The sequence below is a fragment of the Canariomyces notabilis genome (genome assembly GCF_033297395.1).
Source record: "Canariomyces notabilis strain CBS 508.74 unplaced genomic scaffold N656scaffold_25, whole genome shotgun sequence".
Classification (NCBI taxonomy): Eukaryota; Fungi; Ascomycota; class Sordariomycetes; order Sordariales; family Chaetomiaceae; genus Canariomyces; species Canariomyces notabilis.
The window spans coordinates 24012-37871 of NW_027041847.1; the positions used below are offsets into that span (position 1 = coordinate 24012).

Genomic DNA, 13860 nt, shown 5'->3' on the forward strand with positions numbered 1-13860 from the left:
GGTGTGAAGGGAGAGGATATCAATGAGCTTCGACGGTTGATATTATTACACTATTCGTAGACGGGAGGAATATCTTAGAGTGACCTGCTGGCTGGTCTGCGACGGGGTCCAGTGTAGAGGCTGAGCGGTAACTCAAAATCTGGCCTAATGGGAGGTGGACACCTCCCAGCCATATGCCACCTGACGGTGTTGCTATGTATAGATTTGGGCCATGATCGTCTTCCTGTCCCTTAAGCCACCATTCCCATAGCAAACTAAATCTTACTCTGCAACACCACCCCTCCATCCAGAGTAATAGTCGCCCCATTGACAAACGCACCGGCCTTGCTCGCCAGAAAAATACACGCACCCCCGACATCACTAGGCATACCAATACGCCCCAGCGGGTTCGCGGCTTTAATATCCTCCCCAAAACTTTCCAGCGTCGCAGCCATCATCTTGCTCGGAAAAGGCCCACAAGCCAGCGTGTTGCTCGTAATCCCCCTTGGCCCCAACTCCACAGCCAGGTGGCGCGACAGGTGGTGCAGTCCCGCCTTGCTAGCACTGTAAGCATACGTCGGCAACACAGGCACGCGGATGCCGTCGATGGAGCCGATGTGGATGACGCGGGCCGGGTCCAGCGTCGTGCCGCCACTGCTGAGGTCCGCTGCCGCCTCGAGTAGAGGAGTGAGCAGCTGCGTCAGAGTGAATACCCGTTGCAGGTTCAGCGTCAGCAGCTTGGTCCACGCCGCGTCGGGAAACTGGTCGTAGGCCTCCCCCCAAGTCGCGCCCGAGTTGTTGACGAGCACGTGCAACTTGGTTTCGCGCCGGGTCAGTTCCGCGGCGAGCCGTTGGCAATCCGAGGGCTTGGACAGGTCCGCTGGGAGCGGGATCGCGGATCCTTTTGTTGATGATGATGAGGAGGAGGAGGATGAAAGGAGGGCGTTGAGCTCGGCGCAAGCTGCATTACACGCTGCGGCGTCGCGTGAGGCAATGTACACCTTTGCGCCATTCTGCACAAAGGCTTCCGATATCATGCGGCCCACGCCCTTGGCGCCGCCGGTGACGAGGACCACTTTGCCCTGGGAGACCCATGTCAGCGGGGGGTTTCAATGTTGAGCGAAGATGTCGAAGTACCTTGACGCTGAAGAGGGATTCAATGTCCATATTGAAATATGTCTGAAGATTCTGACTTGAGTTTAATATTGTCTATCCTGCTTGGTAGTTGGTACCTGGATAAGATATGCCAGTCAATGAATTATCCGGAGCCGAATCCGGGGGCTCGCTCCGCAGTTGATATTGCCGGCCGTTGAGCTCACAGAAGCCGAGCCGAGGCATCTTTGCCGTTGCTGACCGCTAACAGGTAGCGGCACGCTGATTGGCCTAAAAGTTGGTAGGTATTGTACTGTACAATACCGCAATACGTATGAACATGACTCCCGTAAGCAACCCCGTTTTCTGTTCTCTTGACGAGGAAGTGACTGCAGGTTGCGCAGGTAGAAGACTCCGCATTGGCCGCAAACGAGGCAGTCAGTTAACTAGCAGGCTGCTGTTTCGCCATGACTTGCTCAGAGAAATTTCCAAGTTTCTGCCGAGACTGGAACTCTCTGGGAGTTAGGATTGTTCACCATTGTTTATTCCCCGATGACTGTGCTCTCTGAGGCTATTGTAGGTTAGAGGATATATATGTAATTGGGTTCTATACCTGTTATAATACTATCAAAAAGCAGATGTACCTCAGTTAGCTAGAAACTAGCGGAATCCACCAGCCGGAACGCCTTGGTCCATGGTATTCGCCGCCAGAGTGTAGGTCGGCAACTTTGTAGGCCAATTCGGTCCAAAGGTCTTCAGGATGGCCTGCATGTCCGCTGAGGAAGGGGATTTCCCAGCGCCCACCCTCTGTCGAATCAAAGCTTGCATCTCTCTGACTTCCTCGACTTTCTGCTTCTCAGCCTCGTTTGCTGGCCGCAGAGATCGAACAAGGGAAGGATCATGCAGAGAGCCGTTCAGAACGTGCCAAGGAGAACCAGGGGGCGGGTCGAGTAGGCATTCGATACGGGCATTTTCATGATCCTCTTTGAGGGTGCGTTCATATTGTGGGCCAAATAGTAGCCGCATTTTCTCCGGTGTGTCTTGGCCCGTGACAATCAGGCGGTGTAGAGGCAGTCTAGAGGCTGTGTCAGCTACCATGTTTCCAACATAGTCCGGAGGGGGGGAGCGCACGCTATTCCGCCACGGTTTGGATGCCCCTCAAGGCGAAGCGAGCTCATCAAAGCCCGAGCCTCCGGGTCGGTAGGCGCCTTCGTAGTGTAGTAGGCATGAGCATCGAGGGTAGCCTGGCTAGGGGTGGCACCAGGTGCGCCAGGTGCGCAGCACGTACGCTTATGGTGCTTCCAATGCATCTTCTGACAGTGCCGCGAGTGATACCAGGCCTCGCCGCATCGCGCACACTTCTTGAGCGGCTGGAAGAAGCACTCGCGGCTCATACCGCAGCCATGGCACTTTGTGGAATCGCCGAGATCAACTGGGTCGAGCTCAACGTCCCTTAGACACCTAGTCAACTTTTTAAAGAAACTGGCTCGAACCGTCTCCAAGATGTCCCGTTCTTCAGCGGTGCAGACGCCCACTTTGCAAAGCTCGGGCTTCACGCCGTGCCTTTTGAGGCCATCCTCAATCGCCTGTGCCATGTCGGGATCGAGGGTGGACCAGGTCCAAGGTGCAAAGGTTGGAATCGAAGGGTCGATGGGCGAGGGCTTGGCAAAGGCATCAAGAAGGTAGGGGATGGTGGCTTCGGCTTTCTCGCGTGTCGTTGGCAATGAAAGAATCTGACCCGGTCCGCCTTGAATGAGATATTCACTCTGTGGGTTGACGGCCATAACAAGGTCGCCGGGTGGGTCGAAGTCGACATGACAGACACCAAAAACCCAATGGTTGGGCAAGCCGCTGGGTAGCTTCTCCGACCTTGCCAGATTGTTGAACGAACTGACCTTTGCCTCATGATTGCCTCCGGGGGGTGGACAGGAAGTCGATGTAGACTGAAAGCACAATCAAAGAGTGGTTGTATTGACTGTGAAGAGGTTGGAGTTTGGAGGAGGGTTGCAGTAGGGAGAAGAGCCAAGCTCCAGTGCCCCAATAAATACAGGTTCCTGAGTCCAGGGTTCCTCCTTCCCACTGAACAAGACTTAGGCAGTGGTGATGCTAAGGAGGTATACTGACCTAAAGTTCGCACACCGCAAACGGCGCAAAGTAAAGGCCTAGGAATGTGCTGCAGTGGAAGGAGGTAGGGGAAATTCAGGGGAAGCAGCAGCCCTCCGTGATATTTGTTGCAGCGGCAAGAAGCAGGTGGCGGGTTTGAGCCCTCAGCTCCCGCCACAGCAGTGACGACCTGCAATGGTGCGTGCGATTGCCCAGATTCATCATACAAGCGTCTGAGCTTGCTTTTCGTTCGCTTGCTTAAAGTCCAGTCCTATTGATAAGTAAGCCTCTCAAGTTATTGATTGGTACCTACAGGGTAGTCAACGCTTACCGTTCAAGATACCTACCTACTCGATGCTTAAGGTACCGTTCGAGATACTCAACGCTTACCTCCCTAGTTGACACTTACTTATTCAAGAGGTTAATCAAGACTTACAGTTCAGGATTTCTAGTTCTACTAAGCTTTTTAAAGGTCTAATTAAAAGGCCCAAAAGTGCACATTGTCATAGCAATAGGGTACAGGAGTGTTAGATGTTCTACAGGTATTTACAGCTGCCTCACTAAGAAACTGGTAAGGGTAGTCCGTGTTCTACCGCAAACTCATGGGCGTTGAGCGAGCTTAACAATATCCCCGGATAAAACCAGCTGCGGTTTACTCTGTAACGTTTCTGAAGACTTATGATTATCATTCTAGTGTTAATCGTTGCTATACTGTGTAGCCTACCCACAATCTATATAGGCTCACCACGCCTCAGGGTGGTAGGAGTTAACATGAGAGAAGAAAAAACCATAATGCAACCATTACCCATCCCGCCCAACGAGTCCAAATCCAAAGCAACGATCAAACTCCGTGATGCTGATAGAACCGATGACCAAGATATCCCCGTCCGTATATATGCCGTTGGGACCAAAGCCAGACAAACACCCATCAATACAGAAACCCGCCTGACCCAGTTCCCTCCCCAGTTCGCCTGCCTCGTCCATGCTCATGTCTCTGTCCCCAACCCTAAAGGTCACCGTCTAGGTAGTATGAATCCAATCGATCCATCCGCCAATAGTCGACGGTCCGATATTCAAGTAGTGGCTGTCGTGTTTTGCCCGTTGCCTGACATTGGGAAGGGTCCGTATCACAGCATGTGATACTGAACCAGCTCTGTACTCGGTGCTCTTTTCAGAGAGCAGAACTCAACGCTGAACGATGGGATGGCCGCCGTATGAGCAACTGGACATGTCTTCCCCCGTGTTTCATGTTTATGACAGGCCAACGCTCTCTAGGTCGCGCATCAGCACAGCCATCTGGGCCCTCTTCGCTGCTTCGGCCACCAGCGTGAAATCCTTTAGGAAGGGCTCGGTCGAAGGGGCCTTCTCCGTCACGGGCGGCGGAGGCGCTAGGGTAATCGTCGTGGGAGACTGTTGCGTCGAGGGCACAGTCGATGTCTGCTTGCTCGAGTCCATTTCGGGGGCGGCTTGATTGCCGAAAAGAAGCGAATGAAAATTCAGACCCGAGGTCAAGATCCCGAAGGGCACTGGACAGTTGCTAGCCACGGACCCGGAGATCGCGTCGAACGACAGACAACGGACAGGCTGAGCGAGAGAATGGACAGATATGAGACAAGCCCAGAAAGCAGAGATGGAAAACTCTAGGACGTAGGACGATGAGGTCAAAATCTAATCCCCCTCGTCTGTAATGGCGGGTTCTTGGCCTTGATTTCGCACAACGTCTCGGGCGCCTTTCCTCTCTTGAACAGACCGGCTGCTGTATCACCACAAGCCACAAGTATATCAGGTGCAGTTCCCGATGCCCTGATGGCCCAGATAAAGGGTGCAAACGCAAGTCGGCTGAATAGGTAGGGCAATATCAGTGCAATTTGGGTCCGAGGGCGGGACAGTGCAGACGCGAGATGCAAAACCGTCGCAGGCCCGCGCGCACCTCTTGCCGTCTGGTTGCCTTGCCGCGAGTGAATGGGGAGTGCGTCCTGCAGACAGCCAGAAGCGGACGTCGATGAATTGTTACAGTGAGGATCGATAAGACGCGATAGGCGAGTGGAATGCCGGAAATGGTACTTCCAGAGCAGGGTAGAGGAGCAGCCAAACAGAATCTAGAAAACCTATGTGATTCAGCTAGGGAATGGTGCGAGATGGCAACGTGATGTCCCCTCGTTCTTTGTTGTTCCCTTGGGTTGCGATGGAGGGGTGGCTGCGTGATCGGGCTCGGGTCGGAAGCGGGCAACGGGCGAAGGGCGACGGTGATGAGGCTAGCTAGGGGCGGCCGAGAAGAACGGCGGCCCTGGAAGCGGGGGAACGCATCGCTCAATATAAGTACAAAAGGAGGCAGGATAAAAGGAAGCTTGTGAACTAATGCGATGGAGATTGCGGAGCACTTGAGCTCTTTTCCTCCCCACTGAATAGACTCCTTCACGACGTTTCCTCTTTTTTGACGTGGGCGCGCTCGGCGAGAAACGGCGTCATAGGTGTCCACCAACCTCCATCAAACCGAGAAGGCTCGTGACAAGGGAGTACTTCCACCAAGCAGCCGGGTCAAGGACCGAAGTGCCGCTTTGCCGTGGCATTGCTCGGAGCCCCCGAGCAACCCACACTCCGCCAAAGTACTCCCGAGTCACTCATAGAGCTTCGGCGCCAACGTCCGGGCATTTGGTGGGGTTTGGTGGGGTACGGAACATATCAAGAGCCCACTTGTTCGACCCCCACACCATCGAAGAATGCTTCTTTTGCGCGGTGGCCTTGCTTTTCTCAGCCTGTGTCGCCCAATGCTACAGACAGCATTCGTGACGCTGAGCAAGCCATTCCCAGAGTGAAGGTGGCCGCACTCGGCAAATCTGCCAGGCCCGACGTCTCGCAGAGATGCCGAAATCTAAACGTGGATGGCGTATATTGGGTGGGAGTGTTTATCTTGAGACTATCGCAGTTGAAGTGTGGTCCGGCTTTTGATGCCGAGGCTGTTCCACCAGTCACTGTGCGTCGTCAGCCTGAAGCCTACACGTGGTGTAGTGAAGAGCTGATAGTGTGTAAGATAAGGCCGGCACAGCTTACCTACAGTACCTCACATGGAAACGCTTAGAGTGCAATCGGTGTAGCGAAGCGTACCTATGCTCGCAGCTCACTTCTCACCTTGAATCTCATGAACCCGACGTCGCCCTGCACCTTGCAGTTACAGTTGCACCGGGACACGGTTGTATCCAGGTAGACGGCGCAGGATCGCTATCAGGGGTTAGTAAGAGCGGCCGCCCGGGTTTCTTCGGAAGTTGAGCTCCTGTCCTGCCCGAGTAGCTGTAGCTGACGGCATACCACCTCGATCTGTCATACATTTTAGATTGACGAGAGCCAGGGGCACGCAGCGCATCACAGAGTGCGGAGCCTCAAAATGGCGCCGCAGCAGGGCTGCAGCATGAGCTTACACTTCCACTAGAATGGGTGGAGGCATCTCGGCCCCTTCGCCCGCCTGGAGAACGATCGGTATGCAACGAGCAGACCAACTCCACCGCTCAAATACCAGTCGAGACGCTAATTGTGTACTCGGACCCTTATCCGTATACTGTCGGGTGATGGCGAGTTTGCACACATCTCGTTATCTCTCTTTCCGTACGGCTTCAATGGCCGGATAAGCGGGCAGAGAGCGTCCGAAATTCCATGCCCCGGGCCAAGGTAGCTAGCCAGAGTGAGAATTTCTACCAGACCATTTAGCCGCGTCAATGGCAGTGGCGAATTCTGTCTTGTTTGCTTCTCAAGGTACCCTTCGCTATTCACAAGCGGTGAGGAGAGCATCGGGAAAATTCGACTCGGTCTCCGCAGGATCAGTCGATTGCTGCCGGGCCGATTCTTGGGACGTTTCCACATGTCGTGATCGAGATACAGTAGTTTCTGAATGTCTCCTCTTGCCAAAGGGAAAACGTGTCCTTCCCTGCAAGCCAATCTCGGCCGTTGTTGAGTTGATTAATACGATCTGGCAATGCGACCTCGGTGAGGTGAACAGAACGTTCCAGGTTACTGCGCGGTAAACAACCGTTTAGTTTTTCTGTGCGCTTGCTGAACCGATTCTGCAATGGCACGCTCTAGTCGACCGGGTCGAGTAGATGTGTCTCCTTGTTGCGACTTATGAACGGGACAACTTGTTCCATTGAACCTGGATCGGCCGTGATGAACACACCATCTTGGAAGGTCCTTTCCTCAGAGGCTGGAGTTGCACCGTTCATCAGTTGCAGGTGCAAGCACACCTTGAAAAGGAGCCAAGACAGGAAAGAAGCTTGTGCCAGCGCCGGCGGCTCCTTCCGGGCGTCCGGCGAATTTGAATGCAAGGGCGGGGCGTGTTAATGTTACCCACCCAACAGAGGAGTAAACGGTATTTACAGAATACTGATACAGCAAATGTCATACGTACCTAGGTAGGTATTACCTGGATAAGGAAACTGTAATTATACACTATATTTCACTGCAATACAGCAGGTCGACAGCACGGATCCGTCCCCGGTTGCGCACTGCAGGACAAACTCTGGGCACACCAACACCATGCCGCGACGGATTGCATAAGTTACATAACGCATTTCACGTGAAACAGCGACGTCCACGGTACCTTTAGGTGCAGAGCAGCGTCTTAGTACAACGCAAACGAGCCCACCAATGTCTTCAACACGACCGTCTGCGGCGGGTTGGCGGGCAATGCAAGTTCCCCGGCCGCTGCAGCGACTGTTCGACCGTTTCCCGTTGCTCATGTACGACGCCAACGAGCTCCCCGCGAGGTCTCAGCATCTTACCTCCGGCGAACTCCCAACCCTCTACATCTTCTCCACAGACGAAGACGCCCGGTTAGGCCTACCAAGCTTCAATCCAGGCTGTCTCAAGTGGCAGGTAAGAAACAAACCTCCATGTCCCCGCCGTGCATCCATCCTCTCCCGTCAAGACCGCTGACAAGCATACCTATCGCAGACCCTCCTGCGCCTCTCCAACCTCCGCTTCCGCACCCTCCCCTCAACCAACCACGCCTCGCCCACAGGCTCCCTACCCTTCCTCCTCCCCGCCCGGCCATCATCACCCACTTCTTCTTCTCCATCTGCTGCCGCCGGCCCGATCCCCGCGGACAAGCTCCTCCGCTACGCCCAGCAACACGGCGGAGTCATACCGCCCGAGATCCCGGACCACGAAACCAACCGCGCACAAGCTTATCTCGCACTGGTAACACTCCACCTCCGTAACGCCTGGCTGCACGCCCTGTACCTTGACCCGGCGCACAGCGAGCTGTTGCAAAAGCTGTACATAGCTCCCGCGTCGTCGTCGGGCGGGGTACAGGCCGCGCTGGCGTGGCAGTTGCGGAGGGCCGCTGCCGAGCAGATCGTCACGAGCAGCAGCAGCAGCAACGGAAAACTGGTCTCGAGCGGCGGCGCGGACGCGGTAGACGAGGAATCGGTGTACGCCGCCGCGGGGGAGGCGCTGGAGGCGCTGGCCGCGCTGCTAGCCGGCGGGACGAGGGGGGAAGAGGGGGAGGACAGGTGGTTCTTTGGGGTGGAGCGGCCGACGTGGTTTGACGCGGCCGTGTTCAGTTACACGCATCTGATGATGGAGTTTATGGGTGGAGATGATGAGGAGGAGGAAGCCCCCCCGCCACAACAAGGGGCCAAGACCAAGATCAAGGCCAAGACGACGCTGGGGACCATGGTGCAGGACGCCGGGACCGGGGAGTTGGCGAGGCACAGACGGAGAATGCTTGAGACTGCGTGGCCCGGGTGGGACGGGCGAACGAGAGCGTAGGGTATGAAAGCTTGTTCATATGTAACACTGTGAGGAAGAAGTCAGGAATGATCCCGGTGGGGTGTACTATATTTGGAGGCAAAAGTTAGACTAGAGCCGGAAGATACCCAGAGAGACATGGCAAGTCAATATTGCAGACACCTTCACAGTATTGGGACACACGTAGAATGTCTAGAGCTCCGCTAAACTCCATAGTGACATGACTAGGTACCCAACAGCTTCTCTATGAGCCCCTCTTTCAGGCTCTACAACATCGACTCGCTAGCCATCACCGTGACATGCCTAGACATGCAATTGCCGGGTTGGCAAATTCCCAATTAATCCAGTGCGTTGGAAGGAGACAGGCCAACTCAGATTGAACGTGGCAAGGATCCTACCTAACGCATCATCAGAACACCGGGAAAATCGAAACGGCGCAACAAACAGCAGCTCATCTCTTCAAACCTAGGGTTAAAGCAACGTCACCAGAACGCCCGAAGCAAATCAGGCAAGTAGGCAGGTTAGGTGGGCACTCATTTCCACAAGCTAAGTTGGTTAGAGCACTACGCCAGCCCCCGCTAGCTCTGTAGATGCAGCCCAGGCCCCCCTTATCCCGACACTTCATAGGAATCTAAACCAGCAAATTACACTGACTAACAAGGCGCATAACGGAGACCGGGAAAAGATAAGAAACAAAGCAGAAACGGTAGAGCAGATCGATAAATTGGTTGGTAGGAGATGTGAGAGGTGGGCATGAGCAGTGAGGTGCTGTATACTTGCCCGACAGAAATTGAGCGAGAATGATGAATCACATTTGTTGAAGAGAAATGGCACTCCAACTCCAACGCCTAACTCTGCAACCCTCTCCTGGTTCACCTATCCACATCTTCCCATCCATATCCGTCTTTGCCCAGCTCCGGTCAGATCAAAGCCACCTTCCACAAACGTCCGCCCCTGCGAGAGCCCAGCTTCGAAACTCCCAGAGGAGAGCATGAAAGGAAACGCTAGATGGACCGTATGGGGAAACCAGTCGAGATGGGGGACACGAGAGAGGATGGAATAAAGCAGGCCAAATCCGACTCAACCACGAAGATAAAAAGCGGAGAGGAAATTAAAAGAGCAGAGCGATCAACCTGTATGAACAACCTTCTGAGTCCGATGCCTTCAGCCCAGAATAGAAAAACAGGCAAATAAAACAAACTAGCAGCCCGAAGCCAACGAACCCAGAACTAAAGCCCCAGCGGCGCCCTCCCGTTCCAAATCCTCCGCAACCGAAAGAAACCCGAAAGCGCAGATAAACGCCACTCCGTGTGCCCATGCAATGTATATATGATGCATGTAACCGAGTATCAGTAGAAAGCGGAAAGTGGAACGTGTAAACCTTGGAAGTGGGATCTATGCCCTCTTCCTCCTTCTCCTCCTTCTCCTACTCTCCTCTGCCCTCCTCATCTTACCGCCGCTAGGGCAAAATCGCGGGGGGAATGCTCTCAATGACACTGTCGACCGTGATGAAGGCACCGTCACCGCCGTCCTTCCTCAAGTCCTCGAGCAGGACACACGTCTGGGCATAGACATTCTCCAGCGCGGCCCGCGAAGATTTACCGAGAGAGGCTTTTTGTGTTTAAGAAACCCAGCGTTAGCAAAACGTTCATCTCAAACTCAACTTACAAATCGAGGGTAAAAAGAATAAGGCGGAAGAAAAGAGTGAAACATACTTAAGATAGCAGCGTTCAGCTCCTCCGCCACAGCCACGCGCCCTTCGCTGCCAAGCAAATGGGCGACCTCCTTGACCTTTAGAGGATTAGGGTAGGCAATCAGCGAGAAGATTTCGTCCAGATGCTTGCTCGTCTCCCTGCGCGGGTCGCTCTTAAACTCGGCGCGCAGTTCCATGCCAAACATCAGCGCCTCCTGCGACAGCTTGCTCACCGACGCCGGGGTCACGCCATCTTCCTCATCCTCATCCTCTTCTTCCTCGGCTGGCGCCGCCATGTTGACGTCCATCTCGTCCTCCCAGTGATCGCTGACAGCCGCTGCAGCAGCCGCAGCCGTGTCGTCCAGCATCTCCTCGTCATCTCCACTCTGCAGGTTTGCACGGCTCCGCCTCTTTGCGTTCTTGCGCTCTTCGAGAAGCATGTTGAGCTCGGCCTCCTTGCGAATCATCTCGATGAACTTCCGGCAACGCAGGCGGAAGTAGACCTGCTCGTTGTCCCGAAGGACGGTGGGGTAGTGAGCGTAGGTGTACTGCATGGCGCGCTCTATGTCGCCTTCAAGGATTGCCTGTCGGATGCGTTGCCTGTTGTTTGCGTCCTCGTCGTCCTTGATGTTGATGTCTTTGACGGGCTCATCCGAGCTTAGCCGGAGCGCCATTTTCTCGGCGTGGATCTCTTCTGCGAATGCCCGAGCCGTCTCGACATAGCCATCATGCTGCAAGAACTGGAGGACCTGGTCCCAGGTGGTTAGTGAGCACGGGCGGGTGCTTTGAGGGGTGACTTACGAGTTGCTGGATGAGTTCCGTCTCTGACAAGCCCGGTACGAGCTTGGACGTATCGGCTTGCCGGATCTCCTCCTCAATCATTGCTTGTTGTCTCTGACGAAATTGTGTCAGAAATCGTTCAGCTGCTACCGGACTAAGGAGATCATGGGCCATGGTTTCTAGTTGGCTGTGCGCAGAGCCATTGTGGATAGAAGAAAAAACGGCTCGAGGGGTAGAAACAGACAAGGAAGGAGTAGATCTGCTCATTGCAAGGCAGTCGCGAGTCGAGCAATAGAATGGTCAAAGTCGATACAAACACGCGACTCACTTGGGCGTTTCTTGCACTTGCAGAAGAATTGTTTACACACGGGAATGGAAGGTTGATTCGGGCACAAAAACAGCAGAGAAACCATTTGACCAAAGACCGGACGAAAAAAAAGGAGATTGCCACAGAGAGCTGAACTCACCTTCATATAACCATCAATATCAAACATAAAAGGCACTTGCCCAAAGTTCGCCCAGATGTGATCGTCTTTTTTCTTCAGGCCAACGACGGGATAAAGCTTGGTCTTCACGTCCTTGAAGTTGATATCTCGAAAAGCAACGCCTGTTGACAGGTTAGCGGGATGTTTACACTCGGCGAATCCTGGCCATGCCGGCGGGGATCACGGCGTGCGTGCGGCAGTGACACGGTGACATACCCAGCTCCTTCCCGTTCAACGTAAACATGGCCTGTCCTAACCGAAAGTTGACCAAGCAGCCCACCGTATCCCCGGTTCCGAATCTCGGGCCGTACGCCTTCCCAACCGTCTGAGCAGCGAAACAGTGGCCGTCGTCGCCATGGTAGCCCCACGTCTCCGGTTCCCACCCGGGAGCTCGTGATAACGAAGCCACCTTACTTGAGAAGCCTATGCCAATTGGCGTACTGCGGCAGAACAGTCAATGTTAGTTATTATCCCTCCAAGTCTTTCCATCCGCAAAGCGCAGAGTTAGACCCACTCTTCCTTTTTCCTATTCAGCACCACAATCTCAAAGTAATAGACTCCACACGACGCCGACATGTAGTGATCGGCGCGGATGGCGCTGGCCTCGTGGTCACTGCCCGCCCTCCCGGTGTATTTAACTTCGTACCCGTCGCCCAGCACCTCCAGCGCGCCCTCCTTGTCGTCCTTGTTCCACCTCGACGGCAGCGGGCTGACCGTGTCGTCGTCGTGCGGGTACGGGGATTTCTCGACGACGTCGTATGCCACGCCCCTGTACGAGCCAGCGCCCGACACCTTGTTGGCCACGGCGGGCAGGTGGGAGCTCCCGTTACTCGCCAGCCGTGACGACGAGGCCGAGCCTGAGACGGCCGACGACGCCGCCACCCCCTGCTGTCCCTTGGCCGCTTGCCCCTCCCGCTCGGCGAGCATCCTGGCCCTGTGCCTCTCCTCGAGCTTCTTCAAATATACCGAACCCCGCAAGTATGACGGTGACAGGAAGCCGGTGCTGTTGATGTTGGATACGGGGTGGTGGGGATTGCCTGTGGGGGCGAAGCCAAAGTCGTCCGGCCCCATGGGCCCTGTCGAGGAGAGTGGGTTCCTGTTCATGTAGAGGTCAAAGGCGCGTGAGAACCACTGCAGATTGGTCCCCGGACGCCTTGAATCCCAGGCGGTGCTGTCACCGCCGCCGTTGTTGTGTGCTGTGGCATTATTTTCCCCGTGAGCCCCGTTCCGTGCTGTACGCGTCATTCCGGCGTCGATCCGGGAATTCAAGGACGACGAGTATAGGTTACTGCCATGATGCAATGGCTCGCTATCGGGAGAGGGATTCAGGATGTGGGAGAAGCCGGCCCGGGCTGGGCGAGTCATGGCAGACAATGGGGCGCCGGAAACGACGGATGCATATGAGGCCCGCCGCATGTTGAGGGGAGGTAGCCCGGACGAACCCAGCGACTCTCCTCCGGTAAAGCCGGCCGAGCCATGCTGCTGCTGATACGGATTCGTCATGGTGACCGTGAGCTGCCCCAACGAGGGCAGCAACGACGGAGGGGGAAGGATGAGGTGGAGTCGTGTGAGTAGTTGCGTTTACGGGCAGCTCCGGGCAAGCACTCGTGTGTATGCCCGGCACCTGCTGGAAGGACAGAGTTCGTACGCTTGGTAGAGATTTTATTATCGCGTCTGTGACTTCGTTGTCTGGTCTTGTTTTTGGGAGATATCGTGCACAAAAAGCCCAGGTGTCGGGCAAATCGCTTTTGAACTTGGTTGGTGCACTGCTATGTCATCGATTCGAGGAAGACGGACGTTTTAGTCCCCGAAATGCAGGATGAGAAGCAGAAAGCAGAACCAAACCAAGTCGACACTAAGCCAATTTTAATCGTACGTGGCAACCGGTGCTGTCGGTTCTGATGCCCAATCGGCCGGGCTAGCGTGACTCGTTTTGAATAGCGAAACAGAGTGTGATGATCTTAGTTCTTGTCGTTGTCCTCTGATCAA

The 13860-nt window shown here is 54.8% G+C and overlaps 4 protein-coding genes across 4 annotated transcripts; 1 reads left to right on the forward strand and 3 right to left on the reverse strand.

The window, feature by feature from the left end:
• Positions 1–25: 25 nt before the first annotated feature.
• Positions 26–1337, reverse strand: N656DRAFT_782927 (reductase-like protein). Its single transcript, XM_064815853.1, has 2 exons — positions 1117–1337; positions 26–1061 (listed from the first exon to the last, which is right to left on the reverse strand). Exons 1-2 carry the CDS (start codon positions 1144–1146, stop codon positions 255–257), a joined length of 837 nt encoding a protein of 278 aa, XP_064666950.1. The 5' UTR covers positions 1147–1337; the 3' UTR covers positions 26–254.
• Positions 1338–1731: 394 nt separating this feature from the next.
• On the reverse strand, positions 1732–4629 carry N656DRAFT_800898 (uncharacterized protein; the record flags this gene model as incomplete). The annotated part of the gene is made up of 3 exons (XM_064818053.1): positions 1732–2146; positions 2203–3014; positions 4441–4629. 3 exons carry the CDS (start codon positions 4627–4629, stop codon positions 1732–1734), a joined length of 1416 nt encoding a protein of 471 aa, XP_064666951.1.
• A 3008-nt stretch (positions 4630–7637) lies between these two features.
• On the forward strand, positions 7638–9074 carry N656DRAFT_782931 (uncharacterized protein). Its single transcript, XM_064815854.1, has 2 exons — positions 7638–8037; positions 8116–9074. The coding sequence occupies exons 1-2, from the start codon at positions 7810–7812 to the stop codon at positions 8932–8934; spliced, it is 1047 nt and encodes a 348-aa protein (XP_064666952.1). The 5' UTR covers positions 7638–7809; the 3' UTR covers positions 8935–9074.
• A 1165-nt stretch (positions 9075–10239) lies between these two features.
• On the reverse strand, positions 10240–13624 carry N656DRAFT_334584 (SPRY-domain-containing protein). The gene is made up of 6 exons (XM_064809283.1): positions 12386–13624; positions 12088–12311; positions 11854–11993; positions 11408–11500; positions 10629–11355; positions 10240–10524 (listed from the first exon to the last, which is right to left on the reverse strand). Exons 1-6 carry the CDS (start codon positions 13372–13374, stop codon positions 10373–10375), a joined length of 2325 nt encoding a protein of 774 aa, XP_064666953.1. The 5' UTR covers positions 13375–13624; the 3' UTR covers positions 10240–10372.
• Positions 13625–13860: the final 236 nt, after the last annotated feature.

Excerpts from the sequence above, each read along its gene's own strand:
- N656DRAFT_782927 (XM_064815853.1), bottom strand. The coding sequence starts at position 1,146 with ATGGACATTGAATCCCTCTTCAGCGTCAAG. Across the intron at positions 1,062-1,116 it reads AATCCCTCTTCAGCGTCAAG|GGCAAAGTGGTCCTCGTCAC; the intron begins GTACTTCGACAT and ends TGGGTCTCCCAG.
- N656DRAFT_782931 (XM_064815854.1), top strand. The coding sequence starts at position 7,810 with ATGTCTTCAACACGACCGTCTGCGGCGGGTTGGCGGGCAATGCAAGTT. Across the intron at positions 8,038-8,115 it reads CAGGCTGTCTCAAGTGGCAG|ACCCTCCTGCGCCTCTCCAA; the intron begins GTAAGAAACAAA and ends TACCTATCGCAG.
- N656DRAFT_334584 (XM_064809283.1), bottom strand. The coding sequence starts at position 13,374 with ATGACGAATCCGTATCAGCAGCAGCATGGCTCGGCCGGCTTTACCGGA. Across the intron at positions 12,312-12,385 it reads CTGAATAGGAAAAAGGAAGA|TACGCCAATTGGCATAGGCT; the intron begins GTGGGTCTAACT and ends GTTCTGCCGCAG. Across the intron at positions 11,994-12,087 it reads GTTGAACGGGAAGGAGCTGG|GCGTTGCTTTTCGAGATATC; the intron begins GTATGTCACCGT and ends ACCTGTCAACAG.